At 34.6% G+C, this 21,689-nt stretch overlaps 1 protein-coding gene across 1 annotated transcript in view; it reads left to right on the forward strand.

Annotated features, from left to right (window-relative positions):
* ORC4 (origin recognition complex subunit 4) overlaps positions 1-21,689 on the forward strand; it is an 82,727-nt gene that overhangs the window by 51,895 nt on the left and 9,143 nt on the right. The window contains exons 5-9 of the mRNA XM_032145674.2: positions 7,371-7,446; positions 7,871-7,956; positions 10,869-10,917; positions 13,736-13,887; positions 18,083-18,256. Coding sequence (XP_032001565.1) covers positions 7,371-7,446; positions 7,871-7,956; positions 10,869-10,917; positions 13,736-13,887; positions 18,083-18,256 — 537 coding nt within the window. The remainder of the gene's footprint in view (positions 1-7,370; positions 7,447-7,870; positions 7,957-10,868; positions 10,918-13,735; positions 13,888-18,082; positions 18,257-21,689) is intronic.

The raw sequence follows: 21,689 nt of genomic DNA on the forward strand, positions 1-21,689 counted from the left end.
TCTTTTGCCAATATCACATTGTTTTTATTACTGTAGATTTTTAGTGAATCTTTAAGGTAAGTAGTCAGTCTTCTGACCTTGTTCTTCTGCAGTATTGTGTTGGCTGTCTGCATACTTTGCCTTTTCGTATTAACTTTAGAATCACTTTGTACATATCCAGAAAATTCTGGGAATCTTTGTATTGAATTGCTAGATTTTGTGTTAAATTTATACATGACAATAGGATGAATGGACATCTTAACTCTATTTAGGCTTCCCGTTCTTGGAGTATCTATTTATTTAGGAATTTTGTCAGTTTTTGTAGTTTTCTTAATAAAGATCTTATACATGTTTTGTTAGATTTATACCTAATTTTTCATTTTTTTTTGGTGCTAGTGCGAATAGTACTGTGTTTTTAATTTCCTTTTCTAAGGCTTCATTGCTAGTAGATAGCTAAACACTTGGCTTTTGTATATTTGCTTGTATTCTGCAAACTTGCTATAATTGCTTCTCAATTCCATTATTTTTTTTGTCAATTCTTTGAGATTTTTTTACTTAGTTATGTTATCTGTCAACAAAGACAGTTTTAATTATTCCTTCCCTATCTCCATACTTTTATTCCTTGTCTTCTCTTATTGCATTAGTTATTCATAGACTATGTCTAACAGTTAATCATAAAATTCACTAATACTCTGCGTACTGATTTAGTATAAATTTAGAGGGTATTGTTCACTAAAGAATAATAATCTTTTATTTTTGAATATTCTCTTTCATTTTTTCTTATGATTAGAAAAAATGAATATCCAATATTAGATATTTTTCATACCTTTAAGTCTGTGTGTCTATACAGGTGAGGTGAGTTTCTTGTAGCAGCATATAATTGAGGTTTTTTTTTTTTTTTTATCTGTTCTGTATTTTTTAAATGGGAAACTTAATTGGTTTATATTCAAGATTTTTATTGATAAGTGAGGACTTACCCTTTCATTTTAGTGATTGTTTTCTGGTTGTTTCGTATATCCTTTGTTTCTTACTTCCTCTCATTTATTTTTCCAGTTGGGTGCTTCTCTGTAGTGATAAGGCTTGATCCTTTCTCTTTCTCCTTTATGTATCTGTACTACCAGTGAGTTTTATAGTTTCCCCTGTTTTCATGATGGTGGTTATCATCTTTGCATTTGTGGATGTTAGACTCCCTTGAACATTTCTTATGTCTGGTCTAGTGATGATGGATTGCTTTAGTTTTTGCTTGTCTGTGAAAGATTTTATTTCTCCTTTATTTCTGAAGCTGCTGGGTATTATATTCTTAGCTGACAGTTCTTTCATTCTGAGCTTTGATTGTATCATCCCATTCCCCTCTGGCCTGTCAGGTTTCTCTTAAGAAATCTGCTGTTGTATATTCTGACAATCAGCTAAAATGTAATGAAGAAGGATGAAAGATGTTTTAAAATATTTTAAAAAAGATAAAGAGTTTAAAATTTTTAATTAAAAAAAGAAATCGAAATCTGCTATAAAGAAGAAATCTACTGTTAGTATAATAGGGATTCCCTTATAGTGACTTGACACTTTACTCTTGCTGCTTTAATTATTTGTCTGTGACTTTTGACAATTTGACTATAGTATGCCTCAGAGAAGACCTTCTGTTTGTGTTGAGTCTGGAGTTTTGAGCTTCCTTTGGATGTCCATTCCTCTCTCAAGAACTGGGAAGTTTTCAACTGTGGTTTTATTAAATATGTTTTTCTCACCTTTTCCTTCTTTTCTCCTCCTGAAAGGACAATAATACAAATATTTGTTCACTTATTGAAGTCTTATAAATCCTGTAGACTTTCTTCATTCTATTTTTTTTCCTTGTCTGCCTGTGTTATTTCAAACAATTTGTCTTCAATTTAAGAAATCCTTATGCTTGATGTAGTCTGTTATTGAAGGTCTCAATTGTATTTTCTATTTCATTCATTAACTTCTTCAGCTGTAGGATTTCTGTTTTTTTTTTATGGTATCTCTGTTAATTTCTTATTCGAATCATAAATTGTTTTTCTGATTTTGTTTAATTTTCTATCTGTATTCTTTCGAATTGCACTGAGTGTTGTCAAGATTATTACTTTAAATTCTTCTTCTGGCATTTTCTGCATTTCCTTATGATTCTTGTCTGTTACTAGAGGAGTTATTGTTTTCCTTTGGAAGTGTCATGTTTTCTTGCTTTTTTATGTTTAATGTGTCCCTATGTTGATTGATATGCCTCAGGTATAAAAGTAAAATTTTCTTTTCCAATCTTACAGAATTGATCTCGTAAGGAAGTACTGATTTGTGTGAATGTGTCTTGAGGTGTCAGTTTGGTGTGGTTCATTGGCCTTGGTGGTTCTAGTTGGATACAGTAGTGTGGTCTTTGTGTAGTTTTTTCAGCTGTAATCCACACTAGTGTCATTTACAAGTGTCTCAGTGGCCTAGGCTGAGAGTTTGTGGTGGCAGTTGTACAGCTTTGCAAGGGGCGGGTTTGCTGGGCTGATTCTCAGTTTGGGGGCATATGCATGCATATGGTGGGTCAACCACCTTGGGATCTGACACACTGGCAGATGGGGCTATTAATGTGGCCAGGAACATAGTCATGCGGTTGCTTAGCCGATCTTGGTGAATGTTTGCCAGGAACAACTCACTGGTTTGTTTCTCAGGCCCAGGAGATGCCTGGGATCCAGGTGCAAGGCTGCTTGATCCCAGCAGAGGTGTAGGGATACAGTTCCTCGACTGGCTTAGGGCCGTATCTGCTGAGGGGTTCCACAGGATTGTTTCTCAGGTTCAGGATGCAGGCACAAGGCTATTCAGCTGGCTTATGGGCATGCCCACTAGAGGCGTCCTGTGAGGCTGTTTCTCAGGCCTGTGACACTGCTGCTTGGCTGGCCTGGGAACTTTTCAGCAGCGGATGGCCCACTGGACCATTTTGTAGACCTGGGATGAAGGAGCAGGGTTGCTCGACTCGCCCAAAAGAGTGTCTGCCGGAGGCAACCCTCAGGGCTGATTTGTAGGCCTAGGGTGTAATGCTGCTCAGCCAGCTAGGGTAATGTGTCTGTTAGGGGCAGTTGGCGAGTGTACATCTCAGGTTAGGGACGTGGGCACACGATTGCTTGGCTGGTCCTGGGGCATGTCTGATGGGGTTATAGGGAGGCTGTGCTGTTTGTCAGGTTTGGGAAGTGAGCATAAGACTGCTAGGCAGGCTCAAGAATGGCCTGAAGGGCTACTTCTCAGGCCTAGTATGTGTTCACAGGGATGCTTGGCCACCCTGTGGGAGGTGTATTCACCATGGGTGGCCCATAGGGCTGTTTCTCAGGTACAGGTCATGGCTCATGGCTGCTCGGCTGGGCTGGAGGCATGCCTGCCAGGGGTAACCTTCTGGGCTGTTTTTCAGGCCCTGATTGTGGGCACAGGACCACTGGGCAAGCCAGGGATATGTCTGTGGGAGGGAGGGGTACACGGTATTGTGGGGCTGTTTCTCAGGTTCTGAGTGTGGGTGCATAGCCGCTTTGCCAGTGCAAGGGATGTATCAGTTGCTTGGATGCTCGGGGGCCTCTCCTTCTTGGGAGAGAGCCCCACACTGGTTTGGTCACCTCAAGCAAGAGTTTGCCCTGGGTGAGACTGCCAGATTGGTCCTCTGGCTGGAAGTGTGGCAGCAAGGGGTTGGTTTCCTTGCTATGTAGGACCAGAGTCATAACCAATTACAGGCTCAGTCTCTGTGCAGCTAGAGTTGTGGTGTTGAGCCACGTATGTGGGCTTGGAGGAATGAAGATGGACCCCTAGTACTGGAAAGGTGCAGTGGCTACTGGCCTGCAGAGCAGGGCACACAACAGAGGTGGCTCTGGCCTCAATGGTGCCATGCTGCAGCAGGGCAGGTTGGCTTACAGGTGGGTGAGGGATGGAGAGTGCATACCATATTCTCATGATCTGGAGCAATGCAACTGCTTGAATTCCCAGCAGCTGTCCACCTTGACTTAGGGCTTGCTAGGACTATGGGATTCTCCTGTGGTAAGGACTGTAGGTGTTTGTGATGGCAGTGAGGACTGGTGGAGATCTTCTGCTTACCTTTTCCCCGAAACGGGAAGTCCCTCCTGACTACGGGAAGATTTGATCGGGGTGCAGGAGATGTAGCTGCAGAGGCCAGGTGCCTACACACTACCCTCCTGGATTTTCAGTCACTTCACATGTGTTTCCCCTTCCCTGTTGTACTCCAGCACTCTCCCTTCAACACGCCAGTCAAATCTTAGCTGTTCATTCATTGCTGTGGTCCTTTCTTGTTGGGAGTACGAGCACCAGGAGTCTCTAATCAGCCATCTTGCTTAATATTTTAAATTTGCGCTTAATCTTTTTAATCTGCTTGTTGTTCCCTTCCACGTTATAGCACCTTTTCATAAACCCCTATAGGTTTAATCAATGTACTGAAATTTAAAGGCAAAAGCATTAAGTCATAGTATTTATCAGTTAATAAAATGGATCAGTTATTCTTGGCCACACTCACAGTTTATCTACTTTTTGCTTCTTAAACCAGAGCCCTATTGTGGTGCTTTGCAGTCATTTATTGGGTTTCACTATAGTGGAATCTGGAAGAGTACCTTGCATGGCATTCCATTTTGATACAGTTTCATGTATTCCTGATGTACTCTGATGCTGGCAGGTTGAAGAGATGAGCATTGTTTGACTTGTGCTACTTTTGTAATTTGTTGTATGTGTGGGAGTATCCTGAGAGAAAATATGGATTGAATAAATTGTCAGATATAATTTATTTTTAGACAAGAACTCTCAATAGTATAATTTTTTTCTTTTTCTTTTCTTTTTTTTTTTTGGACAGAGTCTCACTCTGTTGCCCAGGCTGGAGTGCAGTGGCACAATCTAGACTCACTGCAACCTCTGCCTCCCAGGCTCAAGCGATCCTCCCACTTCTGCCTCCCGAGTAGCTGGGACAGGCATGTGCCACCACACCCAGCTAAGTTTTTTATGTTTAGTAGAGATGGGGTTTCACCATGTTTACCAGGTTGGTCTGGAACTGCTGGGCTCAAGTGATCCACCCACCTTGGCCTCCCAAAGTGCTGGGATTACAGGCATGAGCCACTGTGCCTAGCCTCATTAGTATAATTATATAAATTCAAATTTTAAAACATAAGACTGTAGTCTTATGTTTGTTTGTTTTAACCCCTAATCCTAACCCCAAGATTATAGTATATTTAAAACACTATATACTTGACCAAACTGTCTGAAATACAAAAATGCTAACTCTACAGTTAATTGAAAAAGGCAATAGTGTGGCTTATGATATTACAAGCATTTTATTAAAAAAAAAGATTGATATTGCTTCAAGTGACAGATTGACCCCTAGAAAATACCTTTTTTTGTTTTAAGAGACAGGCTCTCATTCTGTCACCCATGCTGGAGCCCAGTGGCTCAATCATAGCTCACTAAAGCCTCAACCTCCTGGGCTCAGGCAGTCCTCCTCCCCCTGCCTCCCAAAGCATTCAGATTACAGGTGTGAGCCACTGTACCGACCCTTAGAAAATGCTCTTACACATGGAATTTACTGTAGACAGATTCGCTAGATGGTTAAATAGGATATTTCTTCTAGTCGTGTACTGGTGAAACGTGTGTTTATTATACTATTTGGAAATAGTAAAATAGTTGGTGAGCATAAAAATTACTGGATGTTGAGAGGTCAAAGAAAATTATCTTGGTATGTTTGTAAAATTAAATTTTAGGCACAAAGAATGTGGAAAGGAGATGACCAAATTTGGTTATGTCAGTCAGTGTGACATTAATAACCAACTAAATATTTTTAGTGTATAATGTAGTTTAAATATTTGAAATGATAACAACATATTCAAGAAAAAAGCTAACATAAATGGTTGACTGCCTAAACTATACAATAAATTTTAGCAATACCCAGATTAGAACTAACATTATTTGAAGACTCACTTGCTAATATATTTATCGTTTCAAACCATACACACAACCCATAAAATATTAGTGGGCTGATCCAAGCAAAACATAAGTTGGTGTTTAAAGTAAGTTGAGTGGAAAGAAAGCTATAAACCCGTTACAACTCTCCTTATGCATATATAAAATGGGAGGTATTATTAAAATCCCCATTCCTTTTAGCAAAGGATTTCAAATGGTTTTGAATAATTCATCAAAACATAAAATATTTTATGAAATAAAACAAAATCGTAACCTAGGAAAAAATATATTAAGCAAAATATCAAGAGATAGAGGAAAGAAAATACCATGGATTGCTAAAAAACAAAAACAAAAACAAAAAAAAAACAATTGCTGAAAGCACTGTTTTGAGAGACCAACTCTGTATCATCTAGGGATGTACTCTTATTATACTGTCTGACCTGATCCAAAGGTGAAGAAGTACCTCTATACAGTCCTTTAATGTTACTTCTCATTAAATGTCACTTCTCAGTTGGGCTATTACTGGTAGTATGACAGGTGATATCTTGAGATTGTCTCCTTTTCAGAGGACCTAGAATTCCATATGCTTTAAAAACCATGCAGGTATAACAGGAAATTTTTTTATTTTTGGTATCTTGTTATGAAACATATGTAATTTAAAATGAGGATCATATTTGCTTTTTTCCTTTTAGATAAGGTGTTGCAATGACAAATAAGTAGCATATTGCAAATACAAATAGTATTTTGTTTTGGAAAATAGTTTACCAGTTGTCCCAGTGCCTTTGTTGAGTAATCCTTTTTGTCCTAAGTTTTGATGCCATCTCTGTTAATATTTTGTATATACAACTGCTTTTCCTAGTTCACTTATTTATGATAGTACCTATATTTTAATATTGGAAGGAACAGTCCATCTTTACTCTTTAAAAAGGTTTTTGGCTTTTCTTAATTACGTTCGTTTTCAAATTCTTTAAAAAAATGAATGCATTGGTAATATGAAGAGATATATATGATATCAAAGTACAAGAGCAGTACAATGTTATTTTAAAAAGTATGCTGCATAGAAACCTTTAATTCAATAGGCTTTGAACTATTACAATGGCATTTAGTAGAGTAATTGTCAGAGAGATGTGTAATGTACTCACTGAGACATGAAGTTTATAAGGCCCATGTCACATGTTTAATGTGACATGTAGAGAAATATTTATTTTAAAACTTGGTTGTTTCTAAATTTGTATTAAAAGTTTGGGTAGGTGATTGAGAGGATATTGTATCAGTCCTGGCTCTTGTTTCTTAAAAAGTCAGATATGAGATGTTCTAGTTAAACCTTTTATCTGTAAAGAATTTGAAAACTTACTTGTTAAAAAGGTCAATTTATTTATATTCTGTTCTTACCGCTTGTAGTTTAAAAAAGAATATGGACTTCTTTTTATCTTTTACCTATTATTATTTCATAAACTTTTCATATTTAGTTAATAAATCATGCTTTGAAAGAACTCATGGAAATAGAAGAAGTGAGTGAAAATGTATTACAAGTTCACTTAAATGGTAAGTATGCCATTATTTTGCCATTGGAGATTATATAAACTTTGTGGAGTTTTTATATGATGAAACTAAATTCACTTGTATATTTCAAATCCATTTTAATAGTTAGATTTTGAAAACTAGATCCATGTTTTACTTAGCACACCATATGCAGTATTTTTAGAAATTAAAATAATAATAATGAGTCTCAGAAGGACTCTGGTTTTTGTGTCTTTTTGTGTCTTTTGTGTTTTTTTTTTTAATCATTCTAATCCCAAGGAGGATTGTTTTTTGATTCTACAGAATGTCTTTATTGCTACGTTTTAAGAAGAAAGTGATATGAACTAACAGGCTTTGACTGGGAAGATTTACTTAACTGGAAAACAACCTGCCGTATCAAATACATGTTTCGTGTTAATTAAATACTTTTAAATGGACTTTATTTTAGGACTGCTGCAGATCAATGACAAAATCGCCCTAAAGGAAATCACAAGGCAGTTAAATCTGGAAAATGTAGTTGGAGATAAAGTTTTTGTAAGTATCATTTCAGTTATTTTATTAAATAGACTTAAAGGTAATGTGTTTATACCAAATATATTTTTATATTTCTGGAAGGGTAGGGAGAGGTTCAGAAATTCTAAATTGAAATATAAGAGATTCTTTCATAAAAATGTGTAATGTATAGGATTCATTTAGTCATTAAGTCTACAATACTTGGATTTTTTCATAGTAGGTTATACTAGCTATAAAATAGCTAAGAAACCCTAGTTTATGTAGATATTCTGAGTTTATTTCATTTTCTGTAAGGTGAATACTTTGATTCTCTATCTCTGGAGATAGATGAACACATTTTTAAAAATACCATGCTCCAGCAGCCTATTTCTACTTTTTTGAGACTTGAGTAGCCTGCATATAGTAGAAAATGTGCTAAATTTGAAGCTGCTGCAATAGGTGGGTTTCAGTCATGCCTTACAACCCTTTGACTACCTGATAATCCCGAGCTAACAAGTATCTCTGAATTCAGATTCTTTACGTGTTAATTGGGTGTTATTTTATTATCCATACTTCACAGGATTATTTTGAAGAAGAAAGAAAACATTACACATCATTTAACTTAAAAAATAATTTGCTGGATGGTAATGTGCTGTACAAATGTCAGTTATCTTATTCTGCTTTCAGAAATTTATTCATACTTCATTATCATATCATCTTATAGTCTCAGGACAGTGAACAACATCAGTAAAAGAAACTGACTTGAAATGTTTTGAAAGTTGTATTAAACTTTTACCTTTCACCTAATATATAGGGCCTAAGGAAAACATGATAATTTAATTTTGCAGCCACCTGAATTTTCATGATGAAATTGCCTAGCCTCATACTGTTTATGCAGCTGGAGTGGATTATATACATTCCAACTTCATTTTCTGGTTACTGGTGACCATGCAGTGGCATCACTCCAATTTCTGAACTGTGTGCTTTGTGCTGCAGTGACACTGCCATAGTTGTGTAAGACTCCTAGCATTTATGAGTTTCTTTCTTTAATAATTAATCTATAAATTATTAATTATATAATTATATAATCTATAAAATTAATTATACAATTATATAATCTATAAAATTATTAATTATATAATTATATAATCTATATAATTCTATAATAGGTTATATCTATATAATTATATGATTATAATTAGTTTATTATATATAATTATAGATTATTATATAATCTAAATTATTAATATATTAATCTATAAAATAATATAAAATATTAATCTAATCTAAAAGATTGAGTAAATTTGTCTCTTCCAAAGTCTGTAAGTCTTTGAAGTGCAATTTCAAAATGCCCCATCTATAAATCTAATATTCTACCTCATGTTTAGAATGTGATATTGAAGCTAGTGGCCTATACTGAGCCAAAGACAGTTCTTATTAAGTATGCTCAGTTTGGCTTTTGGTTCCCAGTTGATCTGGATAGGTGTTTCTGACATTTTTAAATGTTACATATACATATTGGTTTTATGTGAAATAAAAAGCACAATTTTTTATCATTCTGTTCTAATCTTCGCTATTATTATCACATACAGAGATTATAAGTTTAAGTTGTATCCAAAAATGTTTTGGCTGTGTTTCAAGTAAGCATAGCCAAACATGATACGATATACATAAATTCTTCAATATACTCTTGAATAGAGAAATACTGCTATAGAAATTATTAGTTTAATTCCTTCATTATATAAATTTGGCTTCCGCTCAGAGAGCATAATTAGGTTGCCGAAGGTCATAAAATGGCAGAGGCTGGACATTATAACAACCTGAGTCACTTAATTCAACCCACAGCTTTTCTGGTTTGATATAAGCAGACATATATATGTATATTATACATGCACAAATACATATTTATAGAAGCATATACTTAGTATCAGATATCATAATCTTTTAAGCAAAAAGCCTGAAAGACAAGCTACCTTTCAGTAACTGACCACTGATTTCCCAACAGATTGTCTCTTTGAGGATTTGTTATATTATGGTAAATTATGGATAACACCTCTTGGTCTGCCTGCCTTGGAAATAGCATAACAACATCACAATATGTGAAAGTTTTAAAACCTTTATGCTATTTTTATGTTAGATCTCTCAACTGGAGAATGAATAAGTGTGTTTCTTTTCTCCTTTATATCTCCTCAAATTTAAAGTTGGCTGTTTCTTTTAATTATGAACTCTGAATGAAGTAAAAATTAATAATTTTAATGAAAAAATATTTTAATGGGGCTTCTACCTGCAATCTGGAGCACCTAGATAATGCATCTACTGCATTAAGTTTCATCAAGAATATTTAATTGTATCCAAAAATGTTTTGGCTGTATTCCAAGTAAACATAGCCAAACATGATATGATATACATAAATTCTTCAGTATACTCTTGAATAGGCAAACACTGTTATAGTATCTAATGTTTCAAAAAAGCCTTTTCTTTTTGTAACTCATTTAAATTCATGGTTATTTCTTTACCGGTACAAATTAGAGACTTGCAAGACCCCATTGTGTTTGAAGACACAAAGTAGAATCCATTTCTAGGTCTCAAACCATTATTTAGAATATGGCAATTCTACAAAACGACCTTCAAATAAATTTAACATTCTTTCAGATTTTGTCCAGAAAATATAAAATTTCTTACATTTCTTTTTCTTCTTTGACCGTTTTATCCTCAAGTTCTAAAATATAAAATTTCAAAGATGACATTGTAATTGCCATTTTCAGTGCTGTGCCATCTTTGCTTAAGTGTTTAAGTTTTAGATAGGAAGTATAGAGACACTCAGCAGAGTCTGGGCAGTGACTCTAATAACAAGAAGATATACAGTGTTTATATAAAATCTGAGAATCAGACAGCCATCTTTTGTTCTGTATTTCACTAAACTTTTGGTCATTTTATCTCATTTTGTTGTTCAGGGAAGCTTTGCTGAAAACCTTTCATTTCTTCTGGAAGCTTTAAAAAAAGGTAAATATTAACATATTCAGCCGTTTCAGAAGATATGTTTTAACTTTATTTTTTCCCTGATTATAAAGGTAATACAAACTTTTGCCAAAAAAAACCTCTCATAAAATACAGAAACATTAAAAAGAATACAATGTTCACTGTATTCCCACCACTATAACAGTGATTATCTCAATTAGCATTTGGTTTCTTATCTTTATTCAATGATATACTGATCTTTATATCAGTATATTATTGATAGAGATAAATGTAACTTTTTACAACAATAAAATTATTTTCCCTGTTGTTTTATAATCAGCAGATTTTGATCTGCATCATCATTTTTATGGTTCTTGTTTTATAAGGTGCTATTTATTAATCACCAATTACGGGCTTTTGTTTCTGATTTTTTATAATTAAGAAGAGATACTTAGATGATCATCCAGATATTTCCTGGGATAAATTTCTGTGGATAGAATTCTGGGTTAAAAGGCACCATCTTTAACATTTAAAAACTACCCTAAAGGTTTAATTTGTAAAAATATTTGATAATACCTTTTTCTTCACAACCTCAAAAACAATTACTATTTTTATGTTTGCCCATATAATAGAAAAACTTTCATCTCTTAGTTTAATTTGAATAGTTTTGTTCTTTAATTTGCATAATTCTGGTCGCCTAATTTGCATAATTCTGATAGTGGTGATGCTTGTCATTTCATATTTTTATTGACCTTTGAAATTTCCTGGTTTATGTACAGTCATGTACCACATAACAACCTTTAATTCAATGATAGACCACATATGTGACAGTGGTCCTATTAGATTATAAAACCACATTTTTACTGTACCTTTCCTGTGTTTAGATACACAAATACTATTGTGTTACAGTTGCCTACACTATCCCATTGTGTTACAGTTGCCTACACTATCACATGCTCATAGGTTCATAGGAGCAATAGGCTATGCCATATAGCCTAGGTGTCTAGTAGGCTATACCATCTAGGCTTGTGTAAGTACACTCTTAGGATGCTTTTACAATGATGCAATCACCTAATTTCTCAGAACGTATCTCTGTCATTAAGGGACACACGACTGTATTTCCTGTTGGGTCTTTGACCTGTTGTGGTAATGTTTATCTTATGCGTATTTATCGGAATTTTTGTGTTTTATTTTTCTCTTCCCTTCAGTTTGGTTTGGACTTTTCTGCTGATCTAAAGTTTTATGTTTTCCACATAGTTAAGTTTATCTAGAAAGTTTTTTCTCTCCTTCAGATTAGAAAAACATTGATCCATCTTTTTATTTAATATATATATATTTGTAATTTATAATTTGTTTGGAATTTATTCTGATTTTACCTGTAAAGTAGGGATCTAACTTTGAATAGACTAATTTTCCCCCACTGATGTATAATGCAATATTTTATCAAATACTAAAATTCTATATTAGTACATAAGTCTCTTTCTAGACTTTTGAGTAATCCCTTTGGTTTTGTACCAGTATTAAGTCATTTAGGCTACTGTATTTGTTATTTGTTGAAATAAGTCTTTCTTTTATCAGATATTTGTTTCACTTTTTAACACAAATATAAAGGCATTAAGCCTAAGGTAAAAGGGATTCTTTTACTAAAGTTGTTTCCATTATTGAAGTGAGAAAAATGTAACCAGAGGGTGATGTGGAACTTTCCCCATGAAAAGCATTGTAGTTGAAATGCTAAAAGTTGTGCTTCAAAGGAGTTTAAGTGGCTTAGTTGAACTTTATAATCTAAAAGTTTGTTTATAAAAAATATTTCTACAAGAAATCTACCTTGTATTTCTACTAAATAAACAACTCTCTTTTAAAGCATTAGTTTTGTTCATTAATTAGTGACTCCCCTTATATTTTAATCTTAAAGTGTTTTGGTTCTGTGTAGGTATAGAAAACTGTCAATTTTATAATCCTTAAATAAGAATTATATTTACGTAATTATAAAAATAATAGTCTTTAGTCATTCAAATGATTTTTGACATTTTTCAACAACAAACTCTACTAGAGTCTAGGAACTAGACTGCACTTTTTATTTTTTGGAGATGCAGTTTCACTCTTGTTGCCCAGGCTAGAATGCAACGGTGTGATCTCGGCTCACTGCAACCTCCGCCTCCGCAGTTCAAGAGATTCTCCTGCCTCAGCCTCCCAAGTAGCTAATTTTTTTTTTTTTTTTTTTTTTAATAGCAGAGATGGGGTTTTACCATGTTGGCCAGGCTGGTCTCAAACCCCTGACCTTAGGTGATCCACCCAACTCGGCCTCCCAAAGTGCTGGGATTACAGGCGCGAGTCACCATGCCCAGCCTAGACTGAACTTTTTTTTTTGAGATGGAGTTTCACTCTCGTTGCCCAGGCTGGAGTGCAGTGGCATGATCTTGGCTCACCGCAACCTCTGCCTCCCGGGTTCAAGCAATTCACCTGCCTCAGCCTCCCGAGTAGCTGGGATTACAGGCATGCGCCACCACACCCGGCTAATTTTGTATTTTTAGTAGAGATGGGATTTCTCCATGTTTGTCAGGCTGGTCTCGAACTCCCGACCTCAGGTGATCCACCCGCCTCGGCCTCCTAAAGTGCTGGGATTACAGGCGTGAGCCACCACACCCAGCCTAGGCTGAACTTCTTGAGAGCAGTTGGGGCTGTCTTTGTCCTTTGAATAATTTTTTTCTGTTGAATGAACGTATATGCATCAGTAAATCCCTTACCCAAAGTAGGCTATCAGAATGTTTATAGAATTGAGTTTTAAAAACTGAATAAATAGTTTGGAAATTTAGGAAAGATGGATATAATTTCTTATTAATGTAATGCTCTTATTTTATCTTAGGTGACCGAACTAGCAGTTGCCCAGTGATCTTCATATTAGATGAATTTGATCTTTTTGCTCATCATAAAAACCAAACACTTCTCTATAATCTTTTTGACATTTCACAGTCTGCACAGACCCCAATAGCAGTTATTGGTCTTACGTGTAGATTGGTAAGTCTTTCTCTTCATTAAAAAAATTGATTATAATATTTTAAGATTGAAGCTTAATTGCTGACACTACTGGTCTTTTTTCACTTATTTAGGTCATTATATTAGGCATTTTAAAAATTTTGTTTCAGCAGTGCCTGGTGTATTTGTCCTGCTTTTCAACTCAAATTGAGGAAAACAGTTTAATAGTTACCTTAGCCCATTAATGAATACCTCCCTCCTCCCAGTGAAATTACTGAAGAAAAACGTATGAAATCAGATTATGCTAATAAATATAATTTCTACATTATCAAGTAATGAGGCGGTTAAATAATCTCACCACTGTTTGAGAAAACGTAGTAATAGCTTTGAAGATTTTTTTCCATATTTTGAAAAGGCTTGAAATCAACTCTAAGTAATACTATTCCAACTTTCAAAGTACACATCTCCAGAAATGGAAAAGATTCTACCAAGCACTGACAGTAGATAATAGCTTCTTCATTCCATGGGATATTTTAGAATGATTTTAACTATAGTCTCAATATCCCTATCACTTTGCTTTGTGAAGGCTCTGTACATATTGAACCATGTGTACCTTTGGACAGCAGTACAGGCCTTTTTGTGTTGACCTTCTTACACACTTGTAGTATGAACTTCCTTACTGAATTCAGGTAAAACTGGTATTGAAGAGTGCCTTGGCTCATTTTGTGTTGCTATAACATAATACCTGAGACTTGGTAATTTTTAAAGAAAAGAGGTTTATTTATCTCACAGTTCTGCAGGCTGAGAAATTCAAGGGCATGGCACTGGCTTTGTTGCAAGGGTTTTCATGCTGCATAACATGGTGGAAGGTCAAATGGGGAATGGATATGTGCAAAAACGAACCAGATAGGAGTTGGAACCTCAATTTATAACAACTTGCTGTCTCAAGAACTAATCTATCCCCATTAGAACAAGAACTCACTCCAGTAAGAGGGCATTAAATCTATTCATGAGGGTCCACTCCAGTGACCTCCCACTGTTGCACTGGCAATTAAATTTCAGCATGAGATTTGTTGGGGACAAACCACATCCAAACCATAGCAAAGTTGTCTCTTTTCTCATGCTATGACTGCCATGCCTCCATAGCTTTCTTGCGATCCTCTTCCCCCTCCCTTCTCGGCAGACGTGTCAGGCACATTTACACATTCACATCTCCTTTCCTACAGCCCTTTTTCTTTTTCAGAAAAGTGAAACTTTTTACTAATTCATATTTCAACAGTCCTCCTTCCATTGCTGTTTCTCTATAGAGTGACTGTCATTTGCCCCTCCTTCCCTGTGGTCTAGAGCTTATGATACATGGCTTTAGTATAAACACCCCTCATACATCACTGGTTGGTGCTCCACATATCTTTATTACTCCTTGCCAAAAGCAGCAGGCTATGACAAGGATCAAAGAAGCACCCTCCTTGTTGCCAAAAAAAAAAAAAAAAAAAAAACAACTTCCTTTGGGTGGAAGTGGCTGTGGTGAGTGTTGTTGACCCAATGACAGACCAAATAAAATGCCAGTAACTTCTTAGCAGTGTTATCAGATGTTCTTTTTTATTGTATATATATAATTCTCCAACTGTGTAGTTCTTTCAAGTGTAATTTTTTTTCTTTTTTTTTTTTTTTTTTGAGATGGAGTCTTGCTTTGTCACCCAGGCTGGAGTACAATGGCATAATCTCAGCTCACTGCAACTTCCACCTTCCGGGTTCAAGCAATTCTCCTGCCTTAGCCTCCCGAGTAGCTGGGATTACAGCCACACACCACCATGCCTGGCTAATTTTTGTATGTTTAGTAGAAATGGGGTTTCACCATGTTGTCCAGGCTGCTCTCGAACTCCTGACCTCGTGATCTGCCCCCCTTGGCCTCCCAAAGTGCTGGGATTACAGGCGTGAGCCACTGCGCCTGGCCTCAAGTATAATTTTATCTGTGTATCCATGTTTATAGGGAGAGAACAAAAGGATAGAGGGAGTAGTGACTTTGCCAGCAAGCATCTTCTTCCCCATTGGAAGTAATTCCATTTTTGTTTTTTGGTTTTGTTTTGTTTTTACTAGTTCCTTTATGCCCACATTGCCAACTTCTGTCATTACTGCCTACTACAAAGACAGTATTTACTTCCATCTCTTTTCATTCCCAAATTTAGGGTGTGAATTGTTGCTTGTATAGATTATTACTTCCACTGTCTACCTATATGGGTGACCTAGAACTCTTTCTTAATAGAAAATAAATGTGCAATATCTGAATCTCTGAATATAACCTTTCTTGTCTTTTAATTCTCATGCTGGCACTATACTTTTCTTTGACCTCATAAAAACATTCAAAATTTTTTATTCACCCTCCCACCTCCTACCTCAGGCTATTAGTCTTTCCTATCCTCCCTCCCAAACTAAGCATGATGCCATTTTGATCACTTGAATTCTTTCCTCTATATCATGATTTCTTCACGTAGGTATTATGAGAGTCATCTGGCTAGATGTGGAAATGTATACTTCTGGGCTTAAACTACTCCCCTTTTAAAAAACTTTGTAACATTTCAACAATATACATGGGAAAGAATAAATAATGAGCCCTGAATTCCCTTCTCCACTCATTGCCAAGATTCAATTACTACAGACTAATTTTATTTATCCTCAGCGTCTCCTTTCATTCCTGTATTATTTTGAGGCAAAAACTAGGTATTATATCATTTTATCAGTAAGTATTTTAGAATCTATTTTTAGGAGGTAAGAGCTCTTTAAAAATATATTTCCCTAATATAATTGTTATATTAGCTGTAATTCCTTAAAGTCATCAAATATGTCACTGTTCATATTTGGGGTTGGGGGCTTTTTAAAACAGCTTTATTGAGATGTAATTTATACCATACAATTCACTCATTTAAATTATACAATTAACAAGGTTTTTGTTTATTCATAGAGTTGTGCATTTATCACCACAGTGTAAGAGCCACATACCTTTTAGTGATCACCCCAAATCCCCTGTTCCCTCCCCAGCCCTATGCAACCACTAATCTACTAATCCACTTTCTGACTGTATAGTAATTTTTGAATCATACAACATATAGTTTTGTGTGACTGGCTTCTTTAACATGTTTTCAGAGTTGATCTGTGTTACAGCATATATCAGCCCTTTATTCCTTTTTATTGCCAAATAATATTCTGTTGTATAGATATACCACACTTTGTTTATCCATTCATCAGTTGATGGACATTTGGGTTGTTTATATTTCTTAAGCTATTAAAAATGATACTGCTGCAAACATTCACATACACTTTTTTTGTGGTTATCTGGTTTCATTTGTCTTGGTTGTATACCTTGGAATATAACTTAAGTAATATAATATATATTATACTATACTGTATATATATAGATGTATATATACATATATAATATAAATTTTATATATATTATATATTATGCTATGTACTATAATATATTTTGAAAAATTGCTGAAGTTCATTATTAAAAAGAGATTTAGGAGTGACAATTCCTGCAATATATGTGACTTAGGAAGACAACTTACCTATTGTGCTTTTGATGTCTTGGATAGTTTGAATGCCTATCAGTTTTGTGGAAGTATTTTATTCATTTAAGAACACTTCGTATGTCCTTACAAGCAGTACATATTAGTTATCCTTTGGTTTCTAGTGTTCTTTGACAGTAAACTTGATTCCTAATTTCTTTTTAAGGAAAAATAGCACAAATACAAATAGAGTCTAAAAGCATTACATAAAAAAAAAAAAAAAAAAAGCCGGAAGATAACTTACGAATGCCATGTTGCATTTTTGCCACTTTTGTCTCCTAAAGTTGGTTCCTGCGCCTATCATGCTATTAATTTTTTAATCTCCGTTCTTCATAGAATGTACAGAATTCCTTATTGACACTCTTGGTGTTACTGTGACATATAGCTATTCAATATTGTCAGTTTTTTTAAACGGTCATGTTGGGTCTTGGAATGTTAGATTAGCTGAGAGTAACATGGTAGGAAAAAGGCGTGACATCACCAAGCCAGCAGATGCCTGGAGGTGGATTATTTAGTTTGCATAAAATGGTTTAAATGTTTAATTATGTATTGTAGACTAAACATTACTAATTATAGGTGATAGTTTACTTATACCTCTAACATTGATAACAGTGTTTTTGTTTTTTTTAAAACATTCATCTTCTTTATAGAGATTTCTGTTTGTTTTTAAGGATATTTTGGAACTCTTAGAAAAAAGAGTGAAGTCAAGATTTTCTCACCGGCAGATACACTTAATGAATTCATTTGGTTTTCCACAGTATGTTAAAATATTTAAAGAACAGTTATCTCTACCTGCAGAGTTTCCAGACAAGGTTTTTGCTGAGAAGTGGAATGAAAATGTTCAGGTAACTTAAAGGCAATAAAGCTAAATGTTCCTTTCTATATTATTTAAAGCAGTTAAAACACAAATTTTAGAAATTAGTAAATTAACACAAAGTTTCTAATATTGCTGAGGGATAACGCTGCAGGAATACAAATTATATACTTTTTAAAAATTTTCTTCTTATAAGAGACAGTTGAAATGTCATATCTCTTAAATTCTATCTCAAAAGAACATCACAGTTAAGCTTTAAGATTTATGTTATTAGTTTGAAGTAAACTTTAATGAGGCTTTAGTTTTATCTATATGTGGTTTATATTTTAGATAATTTTATTTTATATATTTTACATATTTAGCAATAATAATAAATAGTAAATAATGATAACTAAATGTTAGTGATTCATACCTATTCTGTGTGGATTTTTTTTTCTTCCAGTTTTCATTAGCAACTTCAGCTTTTATTTTTTGGGCCTTAAGAGGCCATACAGACTGTGGCACCTCTGGTTATATTATCTAATAGGTGATCACATCTCACAGTCCCTGGAGACCTGAGAGTCTTAGATACAAAGGCAGGTTCATATGTTGTTTTAACGATTTGCCACACCTTTGAGACTATAAATTTACCTGTGCTTAAAATATTCTCAACACACTAGCATTTTAATCTTATGCTGTCAAAAAGTTTCAGTTGGCAAAGAGAAAGGAGAAAGTATGCATGTGTGTGTGTATTTAATAACATAATTGAAAAACATCGTTAATGAATAAGTCCCTTATGCTAGAATCTCAAAAAATATTGGCCCCGTGAGAGTGGAAAATAATATAGAGTCCCTGGCTCTGACAGAATTGGGAAAAACTGATTTATAATGTTAAAATACCAGTAAGGATAATTAGATCTTTGACTAGAATTACACAGTCTGTATTCACTGCCTCTATAAAAAAGATTGTTTTATTTTAAAGCAGTAGTGGTAGATTTTATTTTTACCACGAATTTTTAAATACTAATACTAAATTGGAAGCGTTTTGCATTTAGTTTGTTCTTTAAATGATTATTGTTTTGATTATAAAATAGTCTGCTCATGTAAGCACTATTTTGACACATTTCATTTTTTTTAAATATCATAAAAGTTTATTGAACAAAATGTAATCAGTGCAAAAGAATACATGATAAACAGTGTAAGTTTCCCTTAAGACTATATCAATTCTCCTTTCGTCTACTATGGAATAATTACTTGGTCTACAACATTGCAGAGTTTACATGCATGCTAAATATGTTGTTTTTACATAAAGGACTCAAAGCCTACATATTTTTATATTACTTTTTTCCCATTGTTATGATTGATAATTCCCTGTTCTTATTCTTAATAGCTGACATTATCTTTAAAATTCAGATATTATACCTTGATATAATTAGGTATGGATCCTCCCTTCCACTCAGTCTTTCCTGAGACTGATATTTCAATTACCTGAGGCAAGTGTCTTTGATACTGTTTCTAATTACAGGATTTCATCTATAGGAGCACATTCTTTGTAGTTGGTACTCCCCCATTGTCCCCTTTTACTGGGGTCTGGTGTGGACCAGACTTCTGGATCTTCAGCTTTTAGATCTACTTTTCAGTGCCTCACAGACTTTCATCTTCTGCACCTCCTGAACTGATTGTCTTATTCCACCAGTATGTTTTTCTGACTGTTACAGAGATTCAAATGTAGTCTTTCATAGTATTTAAATGTCTGTACTTTCCATGGGTTTTTTTGTTTCCATATCTGCTCACATTTAATCTTCCAAAGGTAACTACATGGTCCAGGTTACACTGTGCCATTTTTCATCCACTTTCCTTCCCAACTGTGTTGCATTCTGAGCATCTCAAATTGAGTCTATAAATAAAGAGGATGCTGGGAGTTACTGGTGAAGAAGTATAACTGCATGACTTAGAAAATGGTAACCATGTGTTAGTAGCGTAACTAATCTACTTTCTGGACTTTTGTTGCAGACCTTAAATCCCCTGAATGTGAGCACTATCTTGTCATCATTTTGACAGTCGTTAATAGTCAGTTTCATTAAGTAGAACCAGCATCACTGGTGTTTGTGTCTCTGAGTTCTAATATTTTCTTCCCCTATCCTAATCATCTTGCGCCTCTCTTTGGTATGTTAATAAAATGAGCTTCACTTGAAAAATCTGTCAGCACCATGGTCAGAGTCCCTGCCTTGTGGAGTAGGGTGGTAGCTGCATTAAGGGAGCTATTCTTTCTCTTAGTGCTGATTATCCAGGAAGTTATTTTTAATGGCAAGATTAAGCCAATAGCAGTGATACAGATAACAGGTCACACATGGAACCTCATCCAAGAAATATCTTCAGGATAAGATTGAACCTTAGTATCCTGCCTAATTTGAAGGTTTGTTTTAGCCCTACTTCAAATGAGTCAAATAAGCAGAGTAGACTCTATCTTAGCATGGCAGTATAAGAGGGATCCTTTAAAAAGAACATTTAAAAGAATCATACCTTATTCTCCTCAAATGAAATCTCCCAAAGTACTGTAGCTTATGTGGCTGTTGATAATAGCCTTATCCTCAAATAGGGTATAGTGTTTGAATCAAGATGGAATTAAAAATATAATGAACAAGGTTAGACTATTTTTTTTGTTTAAATGGCTCATGTAGATAAGGTAGGCATTTTAAAAAGCAGAATAAGTAATTATAGAAGCAAGAAGGTGATAGCTTTTAGAAAGAGGGGGAATTGGAGTCAAACCACTAAAAGAGATAAAGTAGGAAGGTGGAGTATAGAAGATTAACCTTTGAAGCATCATGTCAAAGAGAGGCAAATACAGGTTTTAAAAATAATTGATTCTTGCAGAGAAAATTTCTTCAATTTTGTCCCAAGTGATTTTCTTTAGTTTTCCTGAGTGCTCCGATTTTACCACATCAACTTTTACAAGTTACAGATTACAGAAGCCAAGACTATAGTTTGCCTGCGATAATTAGCCACGTATCTTCCATATTGCAATTTTAAAACTGTAGAAAAGCTAAACAAATTTTTTTTTTAATTTCCAAAAGGTATTACTTTGTTTTTTTTTAATGTTCACCCTGTGTACTTCCAAGGATATTCTATCGTGTTTGTGATAGAAAAAGATTTATATAGTAACCAGAAGTCCTTTAAAATACAAAGAGAACACTAGAAACAATAGCAAGGGAGTGGGAACTATAAGATAATGTATTTCCTGAGAGTACAAAATTTTATTCCAGTAGACTAGAACTTCTGAATCTGGTCTTCTTAGAGTGGACAAAGTAAAGACATATAATTACAGCTCTAGAAAATACAGAAATGCTTAGTTTTCTGGGCTTTTTTTTTTTTTTTTTTTTTTGAAAAAGAATCCTTATTCCATGCAGATGATTTTTGAAAAATTATGTCAATTTTTTCCAGGCCTTTCTTGGCTCTGCTACCTCTAAATTTACTCTTTTTTCATCT

This window comes from Hylobates moloch, unplaced genomic scaffold, assembly GCF_009828535.3.
Source record: "Hylobates moloch isolate HMO894 unplaced genomic scaffold, HMol_V3 SCAFFOLD_24, whole genome shotgun sequence".
Classification (NCBI taxonomy): domain Eukaryota; kingdom Metazoa; phylum Chordata; class Mammalia; order Primates; family Hylobatidae; genus Hylobates; species Hylobates moloch.